Source organism: Plecotus auritus, assembly GCF_963455305.1.
Source record: "Plecotus auritus genome assembly, chromosome: 3".
Lineage (NCBI taxonomy): Eukaryota > Metazoa > Chordata > Mammalia > Chiroptera > Vespertilionidae > Plecotus > Plecotus auritus.
Window position 1 is genome coordinate 109,760,674 of NC_137772.1, and position 23,436 is coordinate 109,784,109.

General features: G+C 39.2%; 1 protein-coding gene across 1 annotated transcript in view; it reads left to right on the plus strand.

Annotated features, from left to right (window-relative positions):
* TRPC4 (transient receptor potential cation channel subfamily C member 4) overlaps nucleotides 1-23,436 on the plus strand; it is a 497,078-nt gene that overhangs the window by 305,812 nt on the left and 167,830 nt on the right. The window contains exon 4 of the mRNA XM_080659641.1: nucleotides 360-696. Within this exon, the coding sequence (XP_080515767.1) occupies nucleotides 360-696 (337 nt within the window). The remainder of the gene's footprint in view (nucleotides 1-359; nucleotides 697-23,436) is intronic.

A 23,436-nucleotide genomic window follows, 5' to 3' on the forward strand; every position in this document is an offset into this window, starting at 1 on the left:
TTATGCCATACTAGAGGCCCGGTGCATGAATTTGTGCATGGGTGGGGTCCAGCTGGCCTGCCCCGATGAGGGTTTGATTCTGCAGCTCACCCCAGAAGGGGACATGCAGGAGGCAGCCAATCAATGATTCTCTCTCACCATTGATGTCTCTATCTCTCCCTCTCCCTTCCTCTCTGAAATCAATTAAAATATATATATTTAAAAAAGTAAAATAGAACTTCTGACTTTAAAGATAATTCAGTGTTCTTTTAAAAATTTTTAACTAAATTTATTGGATTGACTTATTAATAAGCTTATTAATGAACTGAAGCCTTTACATGTAACACTGAATCTTTCTTTTCCACTTCCTTTCCATTTAGTTTGTTGCCCAGCCCAATTGTCAACAACTGCTTGCATCTCGCTGGTACGACGAGTTCCCAGGGTGGAGGAGAAGACACTGGGCAGTGAAGATGGCGACATGTTTCATAATAGGACTTCTTTTTCCCGTCTTCTCTGTATGCTACCTTATAGCTCCTAAAAGCCCTCTTGGACTGTTTATCCGAAAACCATTTATCAAGTTTATCTGCCATACAGCATCCTACTTGACTTTTTTGTTTCTGCTGTTGCTTGCCTCTCAACACATCGACAGGTCTGATTTGAACAGACAAGGTCCACCACCAACCATCGTCGAGTGGATGATATTACCATGGGTCCTGGGTAAATGTGTTACTATAGAAAATATAACAATGTGATACTGCCATGAAATTTTGTTGCTCAGAAAAGAATATTAATCAAAGTGTAAGACATAGAGTGTTTAAAACACCTTCTCACCATCATAGCTCTAAGGCCTAATCCCTAATGCGAAATAATTATTTTACAGCTGGGTTGACTTGCTCTTAAATACAGCCTATGAAATGTAACTTTAGGTTTTAGAATTCCATGTTTTAATGATTTAATGTCCCATGAATGCTTCTCTAGGGTATTGTTTGTATTTTTGACTTCTAAAGCCTTTCAACATGTGTCATTGTCCATATATAAATAATTATTCTAATTTTCTAATAGATATGCCTTCTGCAGAATTATTAATTTCATACATAAAATAACTATAAATATTCTTTAAAATCCATTTATGTTTATATTTGAAATTATATATTAAATCAAAATAATAGTAAATTTAACAATAGGGCATTCTTTAATTTCTATCTGTTCATTTTATGAAAAGAGAAATGTTTTGGATCTGGAGCAAATTATGGTAAGGTAGTAAACCTTAAAATAGCTAGTAGAAACCATGTTTTCCTTTTCTGTTGTTATTATAGACATGGTTAAAATTTACAGTTTAATCATTCTTTCCTCCATCCCACTATGGTTTTCTGAGAAATCACATTTTTTTCTATTTTGCTAATTTTAAACCTCTCTGGTATTATATCAGCATTGTTATTTATTTATTAGAAAGTATGAGACAATTTTCATGACTTACAATCCCAGAAGTTCAGTTTGGGTTAACTGTCAAAACTGCTGCCAGGATTGTGAAATGAGGAAAAAGCAGTGGATGTACAGGACAGAACAGTGTCTGAATATGAGATAGATACAATTTTCAATTTTGAAGATTATAAATACTCTCAGTAAATAAGCCCTGGTCAGGTGTCTCAGTTGATTAGAATGTCACCCTGTACACCAAAAGGTTGCAGGTTCAATTACTGGACAGGGCACATACCTAGTGGGTTCAATCCCAAGTGTCTCTCTTACATTGATGTTTCTCTCTCTCTCTCTCTCTACCTCGTTCTCTCTCACAATATCCCTTTTTCCTCTCGCAAAAATCAAATATATTTCCTCAGGTGAGGTGTTTTGTTTTTTTTAAGTTCATAGGAACAAGATATGTTTTAGATCTTACTGGAAAGAAACTCCGTCTTAAGTGAATTTTAAAATAGAGCATCAAGTATGACCAAAGATCTTTCTTAAATTAGAAGGAGTTCAGATAATCTGTCTTTTTTTAATAGTTTAATTTTCTTTTTATATACATTCAGCTACATTATGTCTTTTTATTGAAGCACTTAAACCATTTACATTTATGGTTATTATTAATGGGCACTTATTTATTGCCATTTTAATTCTGTATGCCTGTGTCTCTCTCTCAATATATATATTACAGCAGTCCCTTTATCATTTCTTGCAGTGCTGGTTTGGTGGTAATAAACTCTTTTACCTGTTTTTGTTGTTGTTGTTGTTGTTGTTGTGTGTGTGTGTGTGTGTGTGTGTTTTGTTTTGTTTTGTTGTTTGTTTTGTTTTTTGTCTGAGAAGCTCTTTATTTCACCATCTATTTTGAATGATAGCCTTTCTGGATATAGTAATCTTGGCTTCAGATACTTGCTTTTCATTACCTTGAATACTTCATGTCATATCTGTCTGGCCTGTAGAGTTTCTGATGAGATATCAACTGACAACCTTATGGGAGCTCCTTTGTAGATAACAAATTGCTTTTCTTTTGCTGCCTTTAATATTTTCTCTTTGCCTTCAATATTTGGCATTTTAATTATAATTAAGCAATTGCTTGCATCTGGGCATGGGCCTGTTTAGATTCTTCTTGCTTGGGACTCTCTGTGCCCGTGAACTTGTGTGACTTTTTCCTTCATCAGGTTAGGGAAGTTTTCTGCCACTATTTCTTTAAGCAGGTTCTCTATACCTGGCTCATTTTCTTTACTTTTTAGTACTCCTATGATGTGAATATTGTTACATTTCATGTTGTCCCACAGCTCCTTAAGCTATCCTCTGGCTTTTTATTGTTTTTCTTTTTTGGTTCCCTGATTGAGTGATTTTTTTCTACCCTGTCTTCAATTTATTGATCTGATCCTTGGCTTCCCCCAATCTGTTGTGCATTCCTTCCACTGTGTTGTTTCTTTGTGTTGTATCATACTTCACAGTTACTCTATCTTTTCTCATCCTGTTGATCATCTTTTCCATCATTATTCTGATGTCTATATCTGATAAATTTCTTATCTCTATTGCTTTTCACTCTTCTGTAGAATTCTCTTGATTTTTTCGTTTGGGGGATGTTCTTTTTGTTTGTTTGTTTATTTGTTTGTTTGTTTGTTTTTTGGTCTCTCATTTTGGTTGCCTGTTTGGGTCTGTGACTATATATTAGGAAGATTTGCTATGTCTCCCAATCTCTAGTGAAGGATAATGTCAAAGGCTTTGACTGTTTCTGACTAATCAGATCAGACAAAGACTCAAAGCCTCCAGACACTTTCCTCTGCCTGCAGATTGGTTGTATTGAGTAGCCTCAGGCTATTGTCCACATGTGAGGTGAGAGGTTTTCCAATAGGGTGGGGCAATTGTTTCTGCATGGATGGTACTTTTTATTCTCAGTCTCTTAATGGGCCTCAGAAACTCCACAGGTTGGGGCAAGGGATTTTCCAATGGAGTGGGGCAACTGCCTCTTTGTGCCCGCCCCCCAGGCAAAAAGTGCCTGGATTGCAAAGGTCTGCCTGGGAAAGATGACCTATGCCCCATGACTCAGCACAAAAAACCATTAGAGCACCTTCAGAGCTCTAACCCCAACCCTGGCTTCTGCTCACACAGCTCCAGTCTACTCTGCCCTCCCTCAGCTGGAACCCACGGAATGACTGCACATGAAATTTTGTGCATTGGCTCTTTAGGAGGATACCTGCATTTCTAGCCATCTCTGGCTAGCAGCCAGCAATCCTGCTGCTTTTCACAGCAAGGTGTTATGCGGGAACCTTTCTCAGTTCTGGTGATCTGGGCTGGGGAGCCCAGCTTGGGGTTTAGAATCCAGAATTCTAAGTGGGAACCCTCTATAGCTGAGATATCCCTCCAGAACGTCAGCTGCTGTCTGTGGGAGTCTGTTCTGCCAATTCACACCTCTACCCTTCCTACTAGTCTCTATGTGGTCTCCACTTTCTATCCTTGGTTATCAGGGATCTCTTCAGCTAGTCTTCAATTGATTATTCAGAATGTTTTTTTTTTTCATATTTTAGTTGTAATTTCAGTTTGTTTCTAGAAGCATGTCAGTGTAGCATCCATTTGCTCTGCTGCCATATTTAATCTCCTTTAACTTTCTTTTTAATTTTTACATTATAATTGGCATACATTATTATATTAATTTCAGGTGTACAACATAGTGATTCAACATTTATATACCTTAATAAAATGCTACAATACATAGTTATTACAGTATACCCCCCACACTGTTTTGGGGCAAATGAGTGTAGTTAGTTCTCTTAGGTCTCCATGAATCCTAATTATGAAGCAACATTTTACTGTTCAGAGTATAGTCACTGCATCTAAACTTACTGAATCTGAATCCCAGGTTCACTGAATATGTATGCTTGACACAGCTATGGAAATAAATTGAGCACAGAACTTCATTTCTGGTTTTAGTTTCCTCATCTCTACAGCTGAAATGATAGTAATAATGCCTACATTATAGGATCATTGGAAGATTAAAGGAGTTACTGCATGTAAAGTGCTTAAAACTATTTCAGCTACAGATAATATTCAATAATTTTTAGCAGTATTTACTTATGTCTACATTTTCTCAGTGGTTTTATTTTTTTAATTACATTTTATTGAGATATAATTGACATGTAACATTGTGGTAAGTTTTTTTAAAAAAATCTTTATTGTTGAAAGTACTACATATGACCCCATTTTTCCTCATTGACCCCATCTAACCCACCCCACCCCACCCCAGACCTTCACCACACTATTGCCTGTGTCCATGGGATATATATATATATATATATATATATATATATATATATATATATATACCTACAAGTTCTTTGGTTGATCTCTTCCCACCCACCTACCCCCACCTTCCCTCTGATATTTGACATTGACAGTCTGTTCCACGCTTCTATATCTCTGGATGTATTTTGTTCAACAGTTTATTTTGTTCAGTAGATTCCACATATGACTGAGATCATGCTATACATGTATTTCTCTGTTTGGCTTATTTCACTTAGCATAATACTCTCCAAGTCCCTCCATGCTGTCTCAAAGGGTAAGATATCCTTTTTTACTACTGCATAGTATTCCACAGTGTAAATGTACCACAACTTTTTTAGCCACTCATCTGTTGTTGAGTACTTGGGCTATTTCCAGATCTTGGCTATTGTAAATAGCACTGAACATAAGGGTGCATATGTTCTTTCTGATTATTGTTTCAGGCTTCTCAGGATATATTTCTAAAAGTTGAATCATTGGGTAAAATGGCAGTTCCATTTTTAATTTTTTTAAAAAAATATATCTTATTGATTTTTTTACAGAGAGGAAGGGAGAGGGATAGAGAGTTAGAAACATGGATGAGAGAGAAACTTCGATCAGCTGCCTCCTGCACACCCCCCACTGGGGATGTGCCCACAACCAAGGTGCACGCCCTTGACTGGAATCGAACCTGGGACACTTGAGTCTGCAGGCTGACACTCTATCCACTGAGCTAAACTGGTCAGGGCCCATTTTTAATTTTTGAGGACACTCCAAACTGATTTCCATAGTGGCTGTACAAGTCGGCATTCCACCAGCAGTGTATTAGGGTTCTTTTTACTCCACATTCTCACAAGCACTTGTTTATTGATTTATTGATAGTAGCCATTCTGACATGGGTGAGGTGATACCTCAGTGATGTTTTAATGTGCATCTTTCTGCTGATTAGTGAGGAGCATTTTTTTATGTGTCTCTTGGACATTTGTATGTCTGCCTTGGAGAAGTTTCTATTTAGGTCTTCTGCCCATTTTTTTATTGTGTTGTTTGTTTTCCTTTTGTTGATTTGTATGAGTACTTTATATATTTTGGATATTAACCCCTTATCAGATGTATCATTGGCTGTGCTGTGCCCGCACAGCCAAGGGTTCAGCGAGCCTTAGGGAGGGCCGGTGAAGGATGAAGAAAAGACAGACAAAGAGAATAAGCTGGGTCTTGGATCTTCTGTGCCTGGCTGAGACCACAGAACAGATCCAGACTACAAGCTGATGCTTTATTTTATAGTCAGAGGTAAACAAGGTAGTGGTCACCATAGTTACAATGTTCTTGTGAGTTTCACTTGTTTTGGCAGCACCTTCCACAGCCCATTAGCTACCCAGGAAAGATCTAGGGAGCATCACAGGATCAAGCTTAATTATGCTAAGAGGGCTGTGCCCTCTAAACTGGGACTTGTTTGCAGCTTTGCTAGCAGGCCAGTCCGAGGCTTAACCCTATAACCGCCCCCTACAATTGGCAAATTTGCTCTCTCATACAGTGGATTCCCATTTAATTTACATGTTGTTTTATTTTGCTGTGCAGAAGCTTTTTATTTTGATGTAGTCCCATTTGTTTATTTTTTCCTTTGTTTCTCTTGTGCTAGGAGTTGTATCATTTGCTGCTTATGTTTTCTTCAAGGATTTTTATGATTCTATGATTTACATTTAAATCTTTTATCCATTTTAAGTTTGTCCTTGTGTATGGTTTAAGTTTGTGGTCTAGTTTCATTTTTTTTTTTTTTTTTGCATGTATCTGTCCAATTATCCCAACACCATTTATTGAAGAGACTATCTTTATTGTATGCTCTTGCCTCTTTTATTGAAAATTAATTGAGCATAATGGCTTGGATCGATTTCTGGGTTTTCTGTTCTGTTCCATTAATCTATATGTTTGTTCTTGTGCCAGTACTAGGCTGTTTTGATTACAGTAGCTTTGTAATATAGCTTGATATCTGGTCTTGTGATCCCTCCACCTTTGTTCTTCTTTCTCAGGACTGCTGCAGCTACTTGGTGTCTTTTTGTTTCCATATACATATTTGGATTTTTTTTATTTCTTTATTGATTAAGGTATTACATATGTGCCCTCAGCCCCCCATAACCCTCCTCCAATCCCCTAGAACACTTCACCATAGCTAAGATTTGGAAACAGCCTAAGTGCCCATCAGCAGATGAGTGGTATGCCCTAACCGGTTTGGCTCAGTGGATAGAGCGTCGGCCTGTGAACTGAAGGGTCCCAGGTTCGACTCCAGTCAAGGGCATGTATCTTGGTTGCAGGCACATCCCCAGTAGGGGGTGTTGCAGGAGGCAGCTGATTGATGTTTCCCTCTCATCGATGTTTCTAGCTCTCTATCCCTCTCGCTTCCTCTCTGTAAAAAAATCAATAAAATATATTAATAAAAATAAATAAATAAATAAATAAATAATAACTGTGGTACAACCACACAATGGTAAAAAAGAAGGAATTCTTACCATTTACAACAGCATGGATGGAACTGGAGAGCATTATGCTAAGTGAAATAAGCCAGTTAGAGAAGGAATGTTTGTTTTTGATCTGTGAAATATGCCATTTTGGGATTTTAGTAGGGATTGCATTGAATATATAGGAGTATTAAAGACAACAGGGTAGCAATGACTTAACCTTTTATCAAAAGTATGATATAGACAAAAAGGTATAGTATGATTTGATGATTATATTAATGAGCCTTCTATATTTTCTCACTCATTCTTACTATCTGGTAAAGTAAGTGATCCCTCTATTGTAAGGATTTAGCTTTATAACAGGACCAAACAATTTATGGAGAAGAGTGTGGCTTATTAATGTGTCCCTCATCATGTTAATTTTACTGATGATAGATTGAAGCTCTGTGCAAGGGTTTTTATTAAGTTTTCTTGAAACAACTTAGATCTTAACTCATGTCAAAGTCATCAGCTACTTGTTGTTTAAATAAATATTTTTTATTTCTTCAAAATTTACTTTCCTTCTGCCGAAACCGGTTTGGCTCAGTGGATAGAGCGTCGGCCTGTGGACTGAAGGGTCCCGGGTTCGATTCCGGTCAGGGGCATGTGCCTTGGTTGTGGGCACATCCCCAGTGGGAGGTGTGCAGGAGGCAGCTGATCGATGTTTCTCTCTCATCGATGTTTCTAGCTCTCTGTCCTCTCCCTTCCTCTCTGTGAAATATCAATAAAATATATTAAAAAATATTATAAAAAAAAATTTACTTTCCTTCTACATTCAGAGAATATTTCCCAGAACTATGATACCTTATTTGATAAGAAATTACTTTTACACCTCCCATTTTGTTTATCCTGACAAAAGACTTTTGTCTGTTTTATCTATTTATATTATGAATTTTCACTTTGTCTGAGTATAAAAATTTTATCTCTTTAAAGCCTATCCTCTCAAATCAATACCTTTATCTCCTTAAGATGTGTGGTTTTGCTTGGGGATTTCTTTCATTTTATATACTTTTTCCCTGTTTCTCAACAATAAGAAGTTATTCTACGTTTCAGATACAAATATCTTGTGATTTATTACAATGGCAGAATAATGTTTCTATGTTATTTTTAATATTTTTCCTGCTAAAGTTCAAGTACTTATATTGAAGTCTATTGAGTTTTATATCTTTAAGTCTATAATGACTCATATCCTTTCACTCTGGTGTAATTGATAAATTGTAACTCATCTCCTACCAAACGTTTTCTTTATATATTTTTATATTTAAACATTTTTATCTTTATATTAAATTTGGCATTCAGCATCATTTTTTATTAGTTTTAGATATGCAGCATAGGGAATATAGTCAATAATTTTGCAAACCTTTTTGAATTATTTTTTTTCTTCAGACTTTGCTATACAGAGTGGGCCAAAAACAGCTACAATTGTTTGTATGGAAAATAATACAGCAAATAATAAATAATTAATAGAAGAAATAAATAATACAATAATCCTATATAATAAAGAGCTAATATGCTAATTAGACCTGACCACAGAACAACCAGTGGGCAAGGGGTGGGGCTGCAGGGGCCCAGAGGCAGCCACGGCTGTGAGGGCCTACTCTTGCATGATTTTTTGTGCACCAGGACTCTAGTTAATAAATAAAAATACAAGAATAAACCGTTTCGCATACTCACAACTGTAAACCTACTTTTGCCCCACCTTGTATTGAAATTTATTGACACTTCTTTTTTTCCTATCAAAGAGTCTTAAGAGTTCTTGCAGATGTTTGCTGTCAGAGTGAACTTTAGCATATAAGCAAAGAAATCTAAAAGCCTTATACAGAAACCAAACTTATGATTTTGCTCATCTTGAGATAACCAACATAAAAATCCATGGACACAGACAATAATGTGGTGAAGGCCTTGGGGTGGGCTGGTGCCTGTATGGAAGGGGGCAGACTGGAAGGTAAATGGGGGACATTTGTAATACTGTTAACAATTAAAAAATAAAAATAAATTTAAAAAATCAATTAGAGATTATTCAGTTGTAACTAAATGGATAGGTAGATAATAGGCAGACACAAATATACCTCTCAGGCTGTCAAATTACCTATTTAAATTAGAGTAATATATATATATATATATATATACATATATATATATATATATATATATATATAAAAGCCAAGTGACCCAAATGACCAAAACAACTGGTCGCTATGACTTGCACTGCAGCCAGCCAACCGGCTGGATGGGGGTGGGGCCGGCCGGCCAACTTCCCATGACCCCTTCCCACCTGGCCGACTGGCCCCAATTGGTCCCGATCAAGGTGGGCTGGCCAGAACCCACCCATGCACGAATTCATGCACTGGGCCTCTAGTAAGTAAAATAATAGCTCTAACAAGCATGCTTATGGGCCTGGTAACAGCTATACTTTTAAAGTGATCAGAGGGAGTCATTAGAAACACTAAATGATGGATTAAAAGGAGCCTGGTGCCAGAGTAGAGACCTAGTTACAGCTATGTTCTACTAGACAATGATCCTAAGGCTTTCAATTTATTTAGGGTTTGGTTTTTAACATAAAAAACTAGGGGTAAAAGATGGCTAAAGTATTCATATGAGAAATTCCTTTTTACATAGGATTTACATGCAAACTAAATAAAGCATGTATATGCATAATATATACTACTAGAGGCCTGATGCATGAAGATTCATACAAGAATGGGCCTTCCTTCCCCTGGCTTCTGGCACCGCCTTTGCTCCAGCTGGAGCCACCTTTTTGCTCTGGCCCGGAGCCGCCTTTCCACCTTCCCATGCTTCCCAGAGGCCCAGAGCAGCTGGGGCGGTGCGGAACGCCCCCGGCCACTCCAAACCTGTGTATGCAAATTAAGCCACCATCTTTGTTGGGTTAATTTGCATACTCACTCCTGATTGGCAGGTGGGCATCCTGAAGGTACAGTCAATTTGCATCTTACTCCTTTATTAGTGTAGATGAGAATTCATCTAAATTATAGTAGCAGTTTTATCTCAAACAGATGTCATTTGTTTCTGGAGATAATGTGGAGTTAAACATGAAAAACAAAAACACTTTTGGACGCTAATTTGTTGACTCTATTACAGGTGTCCACATTTCTACCCCCCCTCCCATTTGCCTCCCTCCACCCTGATGCCACAACCACCTAGGCCTTCAACACATTATTGTCTGTGTCTATGTTTATGCATATAGGCATACAAATTCTTTGGCTTATCTCTTCCTGTCCTCCCCACACTCTTCCTATCTGAGATCTGTCATTCTGTTATCCATACTTTATAGGTCCTATTTTGTTTGTTCATTTGTTTAGTTCTTTAGATTACATATATAAGTGAGATCATGTAATATTTGTCTTTCTTGGACTAGCTTATTTTGCTTAGCATAATAATCTCCAGGTCCATCCAATGCTGTCTCAAAGAGTAAGAGTTCCTTCTTTTTTACAGTGATGTCATATTTCATTGTGTAAATGTGCCACAGCTTTTTAATCCATTCATTTACTGATGTTCAGTTGGGCTGAATCCAGATCTTGGCTATTGTAAATAATGCCGCTATGAACATAGGGATGCATATATTCTTCCCAATTAGTGTTTCAGAGTTCTTAGGATATATACAAAGAAGTGGGATTGCTGAGTCAAAAGGCAGTTCCATTTTTAATTTTTTTCAGGAAACCCCATATTGTTTTCCACATTGGATTCAAAAGACTGCATTCCCACCAACAGTGCACTATGGTTCCCATTTCTCCCCTTCTTTTCCAGCACTTGTTGATTTATTGACAGCTGCCATTCTTGCAGATGCGAGGTGATACTTCATTGTAGTTATTATTTTCAACTCTGATGAATGAGCATTTTTTCATATGTATATGTCCTCTTTAAAGAAGTGTTTATTCAGGTCCTTTGCCCACTTTTTAATAGAATTGTTTGTCTTCCTGCTGTTGAGTTGTATAAGTTCTTTTTATATTTTGGAGATTAACCCCTTATCTGATTAATCATTGGCAGATATGTTCTCCATACAGTGGGTTCCCTTTTTGTTTTGTTGCTGTTTTTCTTTGGTGTGCAAAAGCTTTTTAATCCCCATTTTGCTTATTCTTCTCCTGTGTTTCCCTTTCCCTCAGAGATGTATTTGCAAAAATATTGCTCTGAGAGATGTCTGAGATTATATAACCTATATTTATTTTTAAGGGTTTATGACTTACACTTAATTCTTCTTTTTCCATTTTGAGTTTAATTTTGTGTATGGTGTAAGTTGGTAGTTTAGTTGTTTTTTGTTTGTTTGGTTCTAGGAAAAGTGGACACAAACATGCAAAACAAACAGTTATTGAAGATACTGTCTTTATTCCACTGTATTCTCTTGCCTCCTTTGTCAAATATTAATGGGTTAACTTCTGGGCTCTTTTTCCATTCCATTGATCAATATGTCTATTCTTATGCTAGTAACACACTGTTTTGATTACCATCATTTTGCAGTATAGTTTGATATCTGGTATTGTGATCAATCCAACTATGTTCTATTTTCTCAAGTTTGATGTGGCTATTTAGCATCTTTTCTGGTTCCATGTAAAACTTTGGAATATTCATTCTAGACCTGTGAAATATGCCATTGGTGATTTAATAAGGATTGCATTGAATCTATAGATTTTTGGGGGTAGTTATGGACATTTTAATGTTAATTTTTTCAATCCATGAACACAGTAAATGTTTTTACTCATTTGTATCTATCTAGTATTTCTTTTTCTGTGACCTATAGTTTTCTGAATATAGATCTTTTACCTCCTTGCTTAAGTTTATTCCTGGGTACCTTATTTTTTTTACAGTGATAACTGGGATTGTTTTCTTGGTTTCTCTTTCTGATAATTCATTATCAGTGTTTAAAAATTCCACACATTTCTGGATATTAATTTTGTATCCTACTGCTTTGCCAGATTTATTTATTAAATCTAGTAGTTTCTTTGGTGGGTTCTTTTGGGTTTTTTATATGCAATATTATGTCATCTGTGAATAGTGAAAATTTTACTTCCTCCTTCCAATTTAGGTACCTTTTTATTTCTTCTTCTTTGATTTTAGGGGCTAGGACATCCAGCATTCCTGTCCTGTTCCTGATCTTAAATGAAATGCTTTTAGAGTTGCCCATTAAGTATGATCTTAGTTGTAGTTATTTCTTAGATGGCTTTTATTATGTTAAAGTATGATCCCTCTATTCTCACTTTCTTGGGAGTTTTTATCATATACTAGAGACCCAGTGCACGGAATTCATGCACAGGGGTGGGGGTGGGGGGACGGTCCCTCAGCCTGTCCTGCATCCTCTTGCAATCCGGGATCCCTTAGGGGATGTCAGGCCTAAACCAGCAGTTGGACATCCCTCTCGCAATCTAGGATGCTGCATACACCTGTGACCATACTTTTCATGCAGGTGAAAGTCATCTTGCTGTTGTATTTGCCCTGGTTATAAAAAGTAGTACATAACATGATCCTTCTGAGGCAGTAGTACCATTTTCCCTGTCTTATGGGTGGAAAAACTGAAGCAGAGAGAAGTTAAGTAATTGGCTTTGTCACACAGTTATAAGTGTCAGAATCAGGGCTGACCACCAAATGTGCAAGCCAGTTTCCATGCATGTCAACACTGCATCATCCTGTTTTTTCAGTGTTAGAGTTGCCTCACCAGGCTTTAATTTTTAAATCTAAGAGACTGTTCCCAATATATAGGGTAGGGTCCCTAGGCCTGGCTGGTGCTTAGGGCCATCTGTGGGGCGACTGGCAGATGGGGTGATCGGGTCCCCGTTGGCACCTGCCTTGGCTGGTGGCCTAGCAGCACCCATTGGCCAGCCCCTGGCCCTGATCACTGCTGCCAGTCGCCTCCCTCTTGGGGGGCACTATGATGAGCAATGACCACCAGGGGGCAGACGTTTAATGCAGGAGCTGTCACCACTCCGACTGGGGACAGCTCCTGCATTAAACGTCTGCCCCCTGGTGGTCATTGCTCATCATAGTGACCGGTCATTCTGCCAGTCATTCTGCCATTCAGTCAATTTGAATATTAGGGTTTTATTGTATAGGATGGATGCTGGATTTTGTCAAATACTTTTTCTGCATCTATTGATATGATCATGTCATGTTTATCTTCCATTTTGTTTATGTGGTGTGTCACATTTATTTATTTGTGAATATTGAAAAATACTTGCATCCCTGGAATAAATCCCATTTGGTCCAGGTATATGATCTTTTTAATGTATTGCTAGATCTGATTTAATAATATTTTGTTGAAGATATTAGCATCTATGTGCATCAGAGATATTGGCCTGTAATTTTAAATTGTTCACAGATATGTATTTGCTGTCATTTTATTGTCCATATTTTTATTTCTTCTTCTTCTTCTTCTTCTTCTTCTTCTTCTTCTTCTTCTTCTTCTTCTTCTTCTTCTTCTTCTTCTTTTTCTTCTTCTCCTCCTCCTCCTCCTCCTCCTTCATCATCATCATCATCATCACCATCTTCTTTTTCTTCTCCTTCTTTCTCTTCTGAAAGAATACCCTCAATATTTCATGTAATATTTGTTTGGTGGTGATGAACTCCTTTAGCTTTATCTTGTTTGAGAAGCTCTTTATCTGACTTTCAATTCTAATGAGAGCTTTGCTGGGTAGAGTAATCTTAGTTGTAGGTCCTTACTATTCACCACTTTAAATATTTCTTGCCACTCCCTTCTGGCCTGCAAAGTTTCTTTTGAGAAATCAGCTGACAGTTATATGGGTGTTCCCTTGTAGATAACTAACTGCTTTTCTCTTGCAGCTTTTAAGATGTTCTCTTTGTCTTTAACACTTGGAATTTTAATTATGATGTGTCTTGGTCTGGTCCTCCTTGGTTTCCTCTTGTTTTTGACTCTCTGGGCTTCCTTGACTTGTAAGTCTATTTCTTTCACCAGGTAGGGGAAATTTTCTGTCCTTATTTTTTCAGATAGGTTTCAATTTTTGCTTTCTCTCTTCTTCTGGCAGCCCCATAATGCAAATGCTGGTATGCTTGAAGCTGTCCCAGATGCTACTTATGCTATCTTCATATTTTTGGATTCTTTTTCCTTTTTGCTCTTCTGACAGTGTGTTATTTTGCTTCCTTGTATTCTAAATCGTTGATTTGATTTTTAGAATCCTCTATTCTACTGTTGAATCCCTATAAATTAATCTTTATTTCAGTTAGTATATGCTTAATTGCTGACTGGTCCTTTCTCATGTCTTTGACATTCTCAGTAAGAATCTTGAAATTCTCATGAAGATCCTTGTGTAACCTTATGATCATGGTTTTGAACTCTGTATCCAGTAGTGTTCTTGCTTCTATTTCTTTCATTTGTGACTTGTTTCTTTGTCTCCACATTTTGGCTGCTTCCTGCTCTTGTTTCTATGTATTAGGTAGAGTTCCTATGTTTCCTGGAATAGGTAGAGTGGCCTTGTGTATTAGGTGTCCTGTAGGGCCCAGTGACTCAGCCTCCCCAGTTATCTGAGCTGGGCACTCTAAGTGTATCCCTGTATGGGTTGTGTGCACAGTTGTTGTAGTTGAGCCTTGATTGCTGTTGGAAACACTGGAAGGAGTTGACCTCTAGGCAAATTGGTGGTGAGAACCTGTTGTGACTACAATAAAGGAGCTGCTGTTCAGGAAACACCACTATGGAGTAGGACTTGCTTTAGTGGGGCTTTCGTGCTCACTGAGTCTGCCTCTTGAGTGTGTCACTTGTGGATGTGTAGAGTTGTAATTTGGTATGTCTGAAGCTGTCCACCTGGTGCACTGGCTCTGGGGCCTCCTGGGAGGTGCTTAGTCAGCCACTGCCTGGGGCCACCCAGCAGGAGCTACTCAACAATCTGCAGATGGCTGATATTTGTTATTTGTATTGGGCTTGGAGGTGCCCAAGCAAGGCCCATCTGTGAAGAATGTAGGATGGTGCTAGTGCCTGGTCTTGAACCTTTTATTGATAGGTTTGGGGCACACTGTCACCATCTGCAGCTTGTTTTAGAGGTTTTAGCAAAGTTTGAAGCCTGAGCCAGGACAGGCCATTCATATGGAAAAGCTGCTACAAACAGCTTGGGAGGGGCTGAAAAATGGATGGGATGCAGTCTCAGGGAATCCCCAGTGTGGAACGAAGAGTGTGCTCCAGGCTGATTGAGACTCAGATATGGCTGCCAGTTAGCCCTGTTACAGGGGAGTTTCCTGTCACAGGGCTGACTGTGACAGTGACCCATGCAATCACCCCCATTTGCAAGAAAGTCACCCCCTGAGTTCCTGCCCCATTGCCAGACAATCAAGATCCTCCATGTATATGTCTGGGTCCCCCAGCACTGGAGTTCAGAAGAAGTGGGATCCCGTCATTTTGTGTGGAGGTCCTTTAAGAGGAACATGTGGGATTCCAGCAACTTCCATATCACTCAGCCACAATCCCAGCTGGTTTTTAAATATCCAGATGTAGACTTATGTTGTTACCTTAGCATGAATTATGAAAGTTATAACATTTTATATAAAATAAGTAGACTATTAATGAAGGATATTATATTAATAAAGCAGGAAGTACTTTGTTCCCCCAAAAAATGTAGCTGCTGAAGTGACTTCTGTGTGTCTAAGGATATATCATAATTATTTGGTATATGTAAATCTATGCACACTGAGAATGATGAGAAGGAGGGTGAACTCAGGAAAAGCTTTATCATAGGAAGACATCTAAGTGTTGTGAAAACTAACCTCCAGTGAATTCCTAGGCATAGGCCAAGAATTGCTCATATCTGGATTATACATCTTGCCTATAACACATACTTATTTGACAACTTTTCTCTAATGAAACTTGCTTCTCATTTCCATGGTTTATTTTATATTTTTATCCTTTATCTTTATTTATTTTTTGTTAATCCTCACCTAAGGATATTTTTCCATTGATTTTTAGAGAGTGTAGAAGGGAAGGGGAGAGACAGAGAGAAAGAAACATTGATATGAGAGAGACATTGATTTGTTGCCTCCTGTATGAACTCCGACTAGGGCCAGGTATCAAACCTGCAACTGAGGTGCCCTTGACTGGAATCAAACCCAGGACCCTTCAGTCTGCAGGCTGACGCTCTATCCATTGAGCAAAACTGGCTAGGGCTATATTTTTTATCTTTTAAAAGGTTGATATTAAAAAACCTGAAATTTTCAACCAGGCCTTCCAAATAGAAAATGTAAAATGAAAAAGGGTGATATCACATTCTTATGTAGATAAAGCCTCATTGAGACAAACAATCATATATATATATATATATATACACATACACACACACATATATATATATGCATATATATATATATGCATAGATATATATATTTACATATTTATACATATACTAGAGGCCCGGTGCATGAAATGCACTGCAGGGGGGTGGATGTCTTTCAGCCCAGCCTGCACCCTCTCCAATCCTGGACCCCTCGGGGGAGGTCCGTCTACCGTTTAGGGGCATTAACTACAGCCATTAGGAAAATCACACAGAATGTCCTTGACATACAAACAGTGTGGGTTTATGAGTTGTTTTAATAATAATGGCCATTCCTTTAAATAATATCTGCTTACATACAATACAGCTGGTACTATGTGAATTCAGAATGTTAATATCACAAAATCATAGAAGGTTTTAGTGGAAATAACTTTGAATTGTCTAGTCCAAACTTTTATAAATATTGGAATTCCCTTTTCAAAGATTTTGAATGCTTTTTGTCCTAAAAAGCTTAACCAACTTTTGAGGCAACCCATTTTCTGTGAAAGGACTGGGGGACTCTGGCGGCAGGCATGCGGAGGAGCTGGACCCACCTGCCGGACTCACCTGAGGGCGGATCCGGGCACACTGTGCGTCTGCCATTGCACCCCTGGCAGACCTGAAAGGACAAGGGGACTCCTGTGGCAGGCAAGCGGCATGGCCAGACCCACCTAGGAGCGGCTCCAGCCATGCCACATGCCTGCTGCCCCCGAGGACTGGGGGACTCTGGTGGGCTGAGGGGATTGGGCGCCACCATCTTGTGGCCATGGACACCGCCATCTTTTTGATGGCGTGATGGTCAATTTGCATATTCCCTCTTTATTAGATAAGATGACGGGATAATCGTATATGTATATATATTCATTCTTCCTTTTTGGTGACAATTTATTCATCTTTTGTCTAATAGGCATTAAGACATATGGCTTAGATACTACTACTTTCAGCCTTACCCCTGAATTATCTATCTTCTCAAACATCCCCAAAAGACATTCTTGCAATTATAAGTAACTAGTGGCCCAGTGCACAAAATTCATGCATGGGGGGGTTTCCTTCAGCCCAGCCTGCACTCTCTCCAATCAGGGATCCCTTGGGGGATGTCCGACTACCAGTTGAGGTCTGATCCCTGGGATCAGCCCTAACTGCCCTTCCCTGCTGGCCTGATCTCGCCTCCAACTGCCTCTGCCTGCCTGTTCACCCTTAACTGCCCTCCCCTGCTGGCCTGATCTTGCACCCAATTGCCCTCCCCTTCCAGCCTGATCTTGCCCCCAACTGCTTTCCCCTGCTGGCCTGATCACCCCTAACTGCCTCTGCCTGCCTGATTGCCCCTAACTGCCCTCCCCTGCAGGCCTGATCTCACCCCCAACTGCCCTCCCCTCCCGGCCTGATCTTTCCCCCAACTTCTTTCCCTGCCTTGGCCCCCACCACCATGGCTTTGTCTGGAAGGAAGCTGGACATTCAGAAGCTGGCCAGTTGACCTGGTCTAATTAGCATATTACCCTTTTATTAGTATAGGTAGATTATATAGGATAGGATTGCTTAAATGGCGGGGGGAGAGCTTTTTTCAGCAGGAGGAGATGCTCTTGGTAGACAAAAATACAACAACCATATGCATTATACTGCCAAACCGGTCATTAAAAAATTTAACCGCTTTCTTACACCTTACACCAAACAGTTGTTGCTCTTAAAACCCCTCCTCAGCCCCCATGTTTGGCAACAGGGTTCAGATGGTTTGCAGTTCTCCCAGATTAGGTTCTGATTAGTCAGTTCCTATGCCAGTCAGCGTCAAAAGCTCCTCCTCCTAGGCAGCCATTGGCTCCTCACAGTTCACCCAGATTTGGTTCTGATTGATTGTTTTCTATGCCACTCAGTGTCTCCAGGCCTATATCTTGGCCTGATTAGAGAGGATGGGCTGATCAGCAGCCCCCACAGAGGCCCAGAGAGAAAGAGAGGTGTGGCTGCTGGTCAGGCCCAGAGAGAAAGAGAGAGACAAGGGCTCATCAACAGCTGCACTGAGGCTGTGGATCAGACCCTGCTTCTTTCTCCAGGCCTCTCTCCAGGCCTAATCCGCAGCACCCTCGGCAGTCAGTGCTCGTCACTGTGCCCGCAGCACTGACTGCAGGACTGACTTCTGGTCGGTCGAGTCTTCAGTCATTATGGACCCTGGGTTTTTATATATTAGGATAAGTCTATAGTTTTTTCCTACTCTCTCACTTGGCAAGGTACTCTAACTAGACACTCAAATGTAGTGCAAAACATCCATTTATTAATTTAAAGGGATATTTTAATTTTTAAAAATCAAATAATTATTATATTATGACATATATATGCCTCATTTTCCTGTTTATATGTTGGTAAAAAACACTTTTAAAGTCACCTTTATAGATTTATCAAGATGAAGACATTAAAATCTCAAACAAAATATGTATATAGGTTTAAATTGTTGATCTTGCACATTCTATTGCTGATAAAATGAATTTTTTATTAGAGAGGAAATTAAGTCTTTTAAGTTAGGACAATGCAATACAAATCTGATACACTGCAAGTCAAATCAACAGGCCTTGAGAGAATGTTTGGCAACAGGGTTCAGATGGTTCAAGAGAAGGGGAAGAGGTAGGAAAAGAAGAGAAGATACCAAATGAGAAAGAGTCAAAGTAAAAGACTGCAGGAATAGTTGAAATGGCTTTTATTAGTTAAGAATAGCAATAGTAGTAGTTGTTGTAGTAGTGATAGAGGTAATAGTGGTGGAAACTAAAGAGTTAGGCACTATGCTAAGTGATTGAAATGTATGGTTTCATTTGAACTTCACAGCAATTCTATTTCATCTATACTAATGAAAACCTAGGTGGCCCTCACACCCTCGCACCCTCACATCAAAACAAGATGGCTGCCCCATGTCCAAGATGGCTGCCTCCACATTATCACAAGATGGCCACCTCCACGTCATCACAAGATGGCCACCCCCATGCCATCACAAGATGGCCGCCACAAAATGGCCACCACAAGATGGCTAGCAGGGGAGGGCAGTTGTGGGTGATCAGGCCAGCAGGGGAGGGCAGTTGGGGGCAAACAAACCAACAGGGGAGGGCAGTTGGGGGTGATCGGGCCAGCAGGGGAGCAGTTGGGTGTTAATTAGGCTGGCAGGGGAGCAGTTAGGGGGTGATCAGGCTGGCAGGCAGAAGCAGTTAGGGGCAATCAGGCAGGCAGGTAGGCGAGTGGTTAGGAGCCAGCAGTCCCAGATTGTGAGAGGGATGTCTGACTGTCGGTTTAGGCCTGATCCCACAGGGGTCGGACATGCCCCAAAGGGTCCCAGATTGGAGAGGGTGCAGGCTAGGCTGAGGGACACCCCTCCAGTGCATGAATTTCTTATATCAGGCCTCTAGTTTAATCATAATAAATGATACTAGTATCTCATTTTACAGAGAATGGACTTAGACAAGTGAGATCACTTGCCCAGAATCAATGAACAAATGGTAGTTATTAAATTCTAACTCCAGTAAGTGCAATGCAGAGGTAGAGCTTTCATCCTCTATAAATACTGCCCCAGAAATGTGAGAAGTAAAACTCAAGGAGGCACAAACATCCCAGTAACCCAAGTCTCCAAACAAAAATGTATTTCCTATTTTCTCTGCCTCTTTGCCAACTTTGATCTTTACTGAGGTCAAATGTAAATGGGCCATGTTTACAATTCATTAATATGTAACAGACTTTAAGATGCACACTTGATATAATTTGCTATTGCATATCATGTTTACTAATATACCAAATTTATCACTATCATCACCATCACATCACACTATCTCCACCGTTATCCCTGTCTCCAGTCTAAAAGACATGCATTATACAGTATGTGGCTCCCTAATACTGAAAGAATCAATCTTTCCTTTTAGCTCAAGACTCTCTTGTCACCTATCCCCAGTCTTTTTTTCTGTATAAACTGTAGGGTTAGGGTGGCAGGTGATTGGTAACAGATATTGTCCTCATACCTCTTAGTAAGCCCTAGAAGAAAGATGTGGCCAACATTTTCTGTGCACTCTCTTTAAAGAATGGTTACTTGGGAGCTTTTGTCTTTATCTTCATTTGAGTTGTAAGTCTAACATTGAGACAATAGGAGTTACCCTTTAACCCAGTGCCTCTTATGGTCCAACATAATGTCTTTACTGAGTAACTATTTAGATTTCTCTTTGACCAGAAGCAGAATTTTGACTACAGACTACTTTTATGTTCCCTGATTTGAAAACAAACAAACAAACACTTCAGCAAGGGGGAATTATTTATCTTGTTTTTATCTTCACTCATTTGGTACCACATCATGGAACTCAGTGTTCTGTTAAGAAATTCCCCGATTTAGATCCCTCAGATAGCTTTTGGGTTGCCATGACAGGCCCTTGGAGGTTGCCATAGGTGGAAAGGTGGCTTGCCCTTTGTTTGGGATTATTTACCCTTTGTGTAAGTACTAACAGCAAAAATGGACAAGACAAGATATCTTTTTGCAGTATTACTGGTACACATTTCTTATGTTAAACTAGAGGCCCAGTGCATGAAAATTGATGCATTGGAGTGGGGGAGTCCCTCAGCCTGGCCTGCCCCTTCTCACAGTCTGGGAGCCTTTAGGGGCAGTAGGTGACCTGGCGATCAGGGGAAGGCAATGCCCCATCACCCCTCTGCTGCTGCCACTGCTGGCAGTGCAAGCCTTAGCCGGCCCTGGTTACCAGAGCCTCGGGCAGCCCTGGGCAGCTGGGCAGCCAACATCTGAGGCTTGCCTATGCCTCAGGCCAGCCCTGGGTGGTTGGGGGGCTGAGGGGACTGGGGGACTCTGGAGGTAGGCGCATGCCTGCCGCCCCAGCGGGGCTGAAGGGAATGGGCTCTGCCATCTTGTGGCTGTGGGCACTGCCATCTTTGAGGGCATGGCAGTCAATTAGCATATTCCTTCCTTATTGGCTGGTCACTGCCATCTTTGTGATGGCATGAGGGTCAATTAGCATATTCCCTCTTTATTAGTTAGGATTGGAGATGTTAAATGTGACATCTCAGGTCTGCCTACTTCATCTGATCCTCACAGCCAGCTTCACATGATAACAGAATACTCAAATAGCCCTGATGAAAACTCTGATGGGAAAGCTAGAAAAACATATAGTAAAAACTTCCAGGCATCCACATATATATTTAAAAGGAAGTTCTCTGACTCATTTACACTGTGGCTTTTCTTTGTTGCACCCCACAGTTGACATCAATGCTTGTAATTAGATGATTCTGAGAAATCATGTCATACTTTTGTAAACAGCAGAGAGCAATTTTGCAAAGTTCTCATTGTGGTGACTCAAACAGATATGTGGTGACGAAAGCTACAAGAAGTGCTTAATCTGGTGCTTTAAAAATAAAAGATTACAAACTTTATTAGTTGATTATCACTGACCTACAGTATAATATATAACTCAAATTTTTAAAAAATGATGATGTGACTTTTCAGTTTGATCAAGATCTCTGTTTTTCCCATAGAATTGTGCCTTACAAAGGTCAGAAGTAAATTTATTTTTATGCTGTCAGGAAAGTCAGATTTAAAGTCTCCTCTCTCAACTCCAAAGGCAGTGTAATATATTCAAATTTTGAGTTTTTGTTGTTACCCTCCTTATGAAACCTCATGGGTCTTCTAGGCCAGACTTCCAACAAAAATGTCATCTCTGCGAGCCCATCTAATAAGCACAGAGTCTGTTTGGATATTAAGGAGCCATAGGTTAAAATATTGCCTTATCATAAGCTTCATAATTGCTTCTCTGTAACTTCTTCCCAATAGTCCTCATTTTGCCCTCTAAAGCAATTAGCCTTAATGTTTTATTCCTCTATATAATCACCTACAAAATATTTGTGAAGTTATCTGTTTTGGTGACTGTTAATAATAATATTTGGCTTTCCAGTTTGATGGGAGCAGGAAGAGAGACACAATTTATTTGTACAGGGAAATAAAATATAATCACTTTGGGTTGTTAGCAGGTATTGAAAATATATTTCATTTTATGATACATGCAAATTTGAAAACAACAGAATAACAGATTCAGAGTTGGAACTAACTTTAGAGATCAGACAGGCCAGGTTTCCACTTATTCCTAGAATATCTTTGGAGTTTGACTGATGGAAGATATTCCAGCTCTGGATTAGAATCCTGACTCCATAGAGTGATACATTCCAGTTAGAACAACTTGGATTGCCTTTCAACTTGGGTTGGGCAAGAAGCTTCCTTTCTGTGATTTTTATATAAAAAATACAACTGCTGTTTTCTGAGACAAACCTAAGCAAGTCTATGTCTTCAACAGGATCATTTTTAATCTTTCATGGCAGCTATTATGATGGCTATTTTTAGTAAAATTTTGATAAACAGGAAGAAGCAATATCTGGCTATTTATATTACTGTGGTAGAATAACAGTTCTTGTATGACTCTATATACAGAATTGTATATATATATACAATTGTATATATATATACAGAATTATATATATATATTCCAAACCTCTTTTTCTTTGAAATAAGATAACTGAAACCTAGAGAGATGAGACTACTGGTTAAGAATACAAAGCTGATTGCTGGCTGAAATGAACCTGACACCTCACCAGACATTCCAGTGCTTATTATTGTGTTTTCAGAGGAAAGTTAGTTTGAAATGCATTTGTTCAATCAATAATTGCATGCACACATCAAATCTCTGGGAACTAGCACAGATTCAAGCAAAACAAAACAAACTGCATTGTCAAATCTCAAGTAAAAGAAAATCTTGTATAAGAGCACTGCATTAAGGAGATTGAGCTCCAGTCCTTGTTTCTCCATTAACTAGTAGCATAATATAGTCACACTGCCACTCTGGGCCTTAGTTTTCTTTTCTACATTGTGCTTGTGTGCTGTTTTCTGAGACTGTGTGGAGGCCCAGTAGCAAAACATACTACAGAAGTACTGAACAATTTTTCTCATTGATAAATAAATTCTAAATTTCCCACAAGCTCTA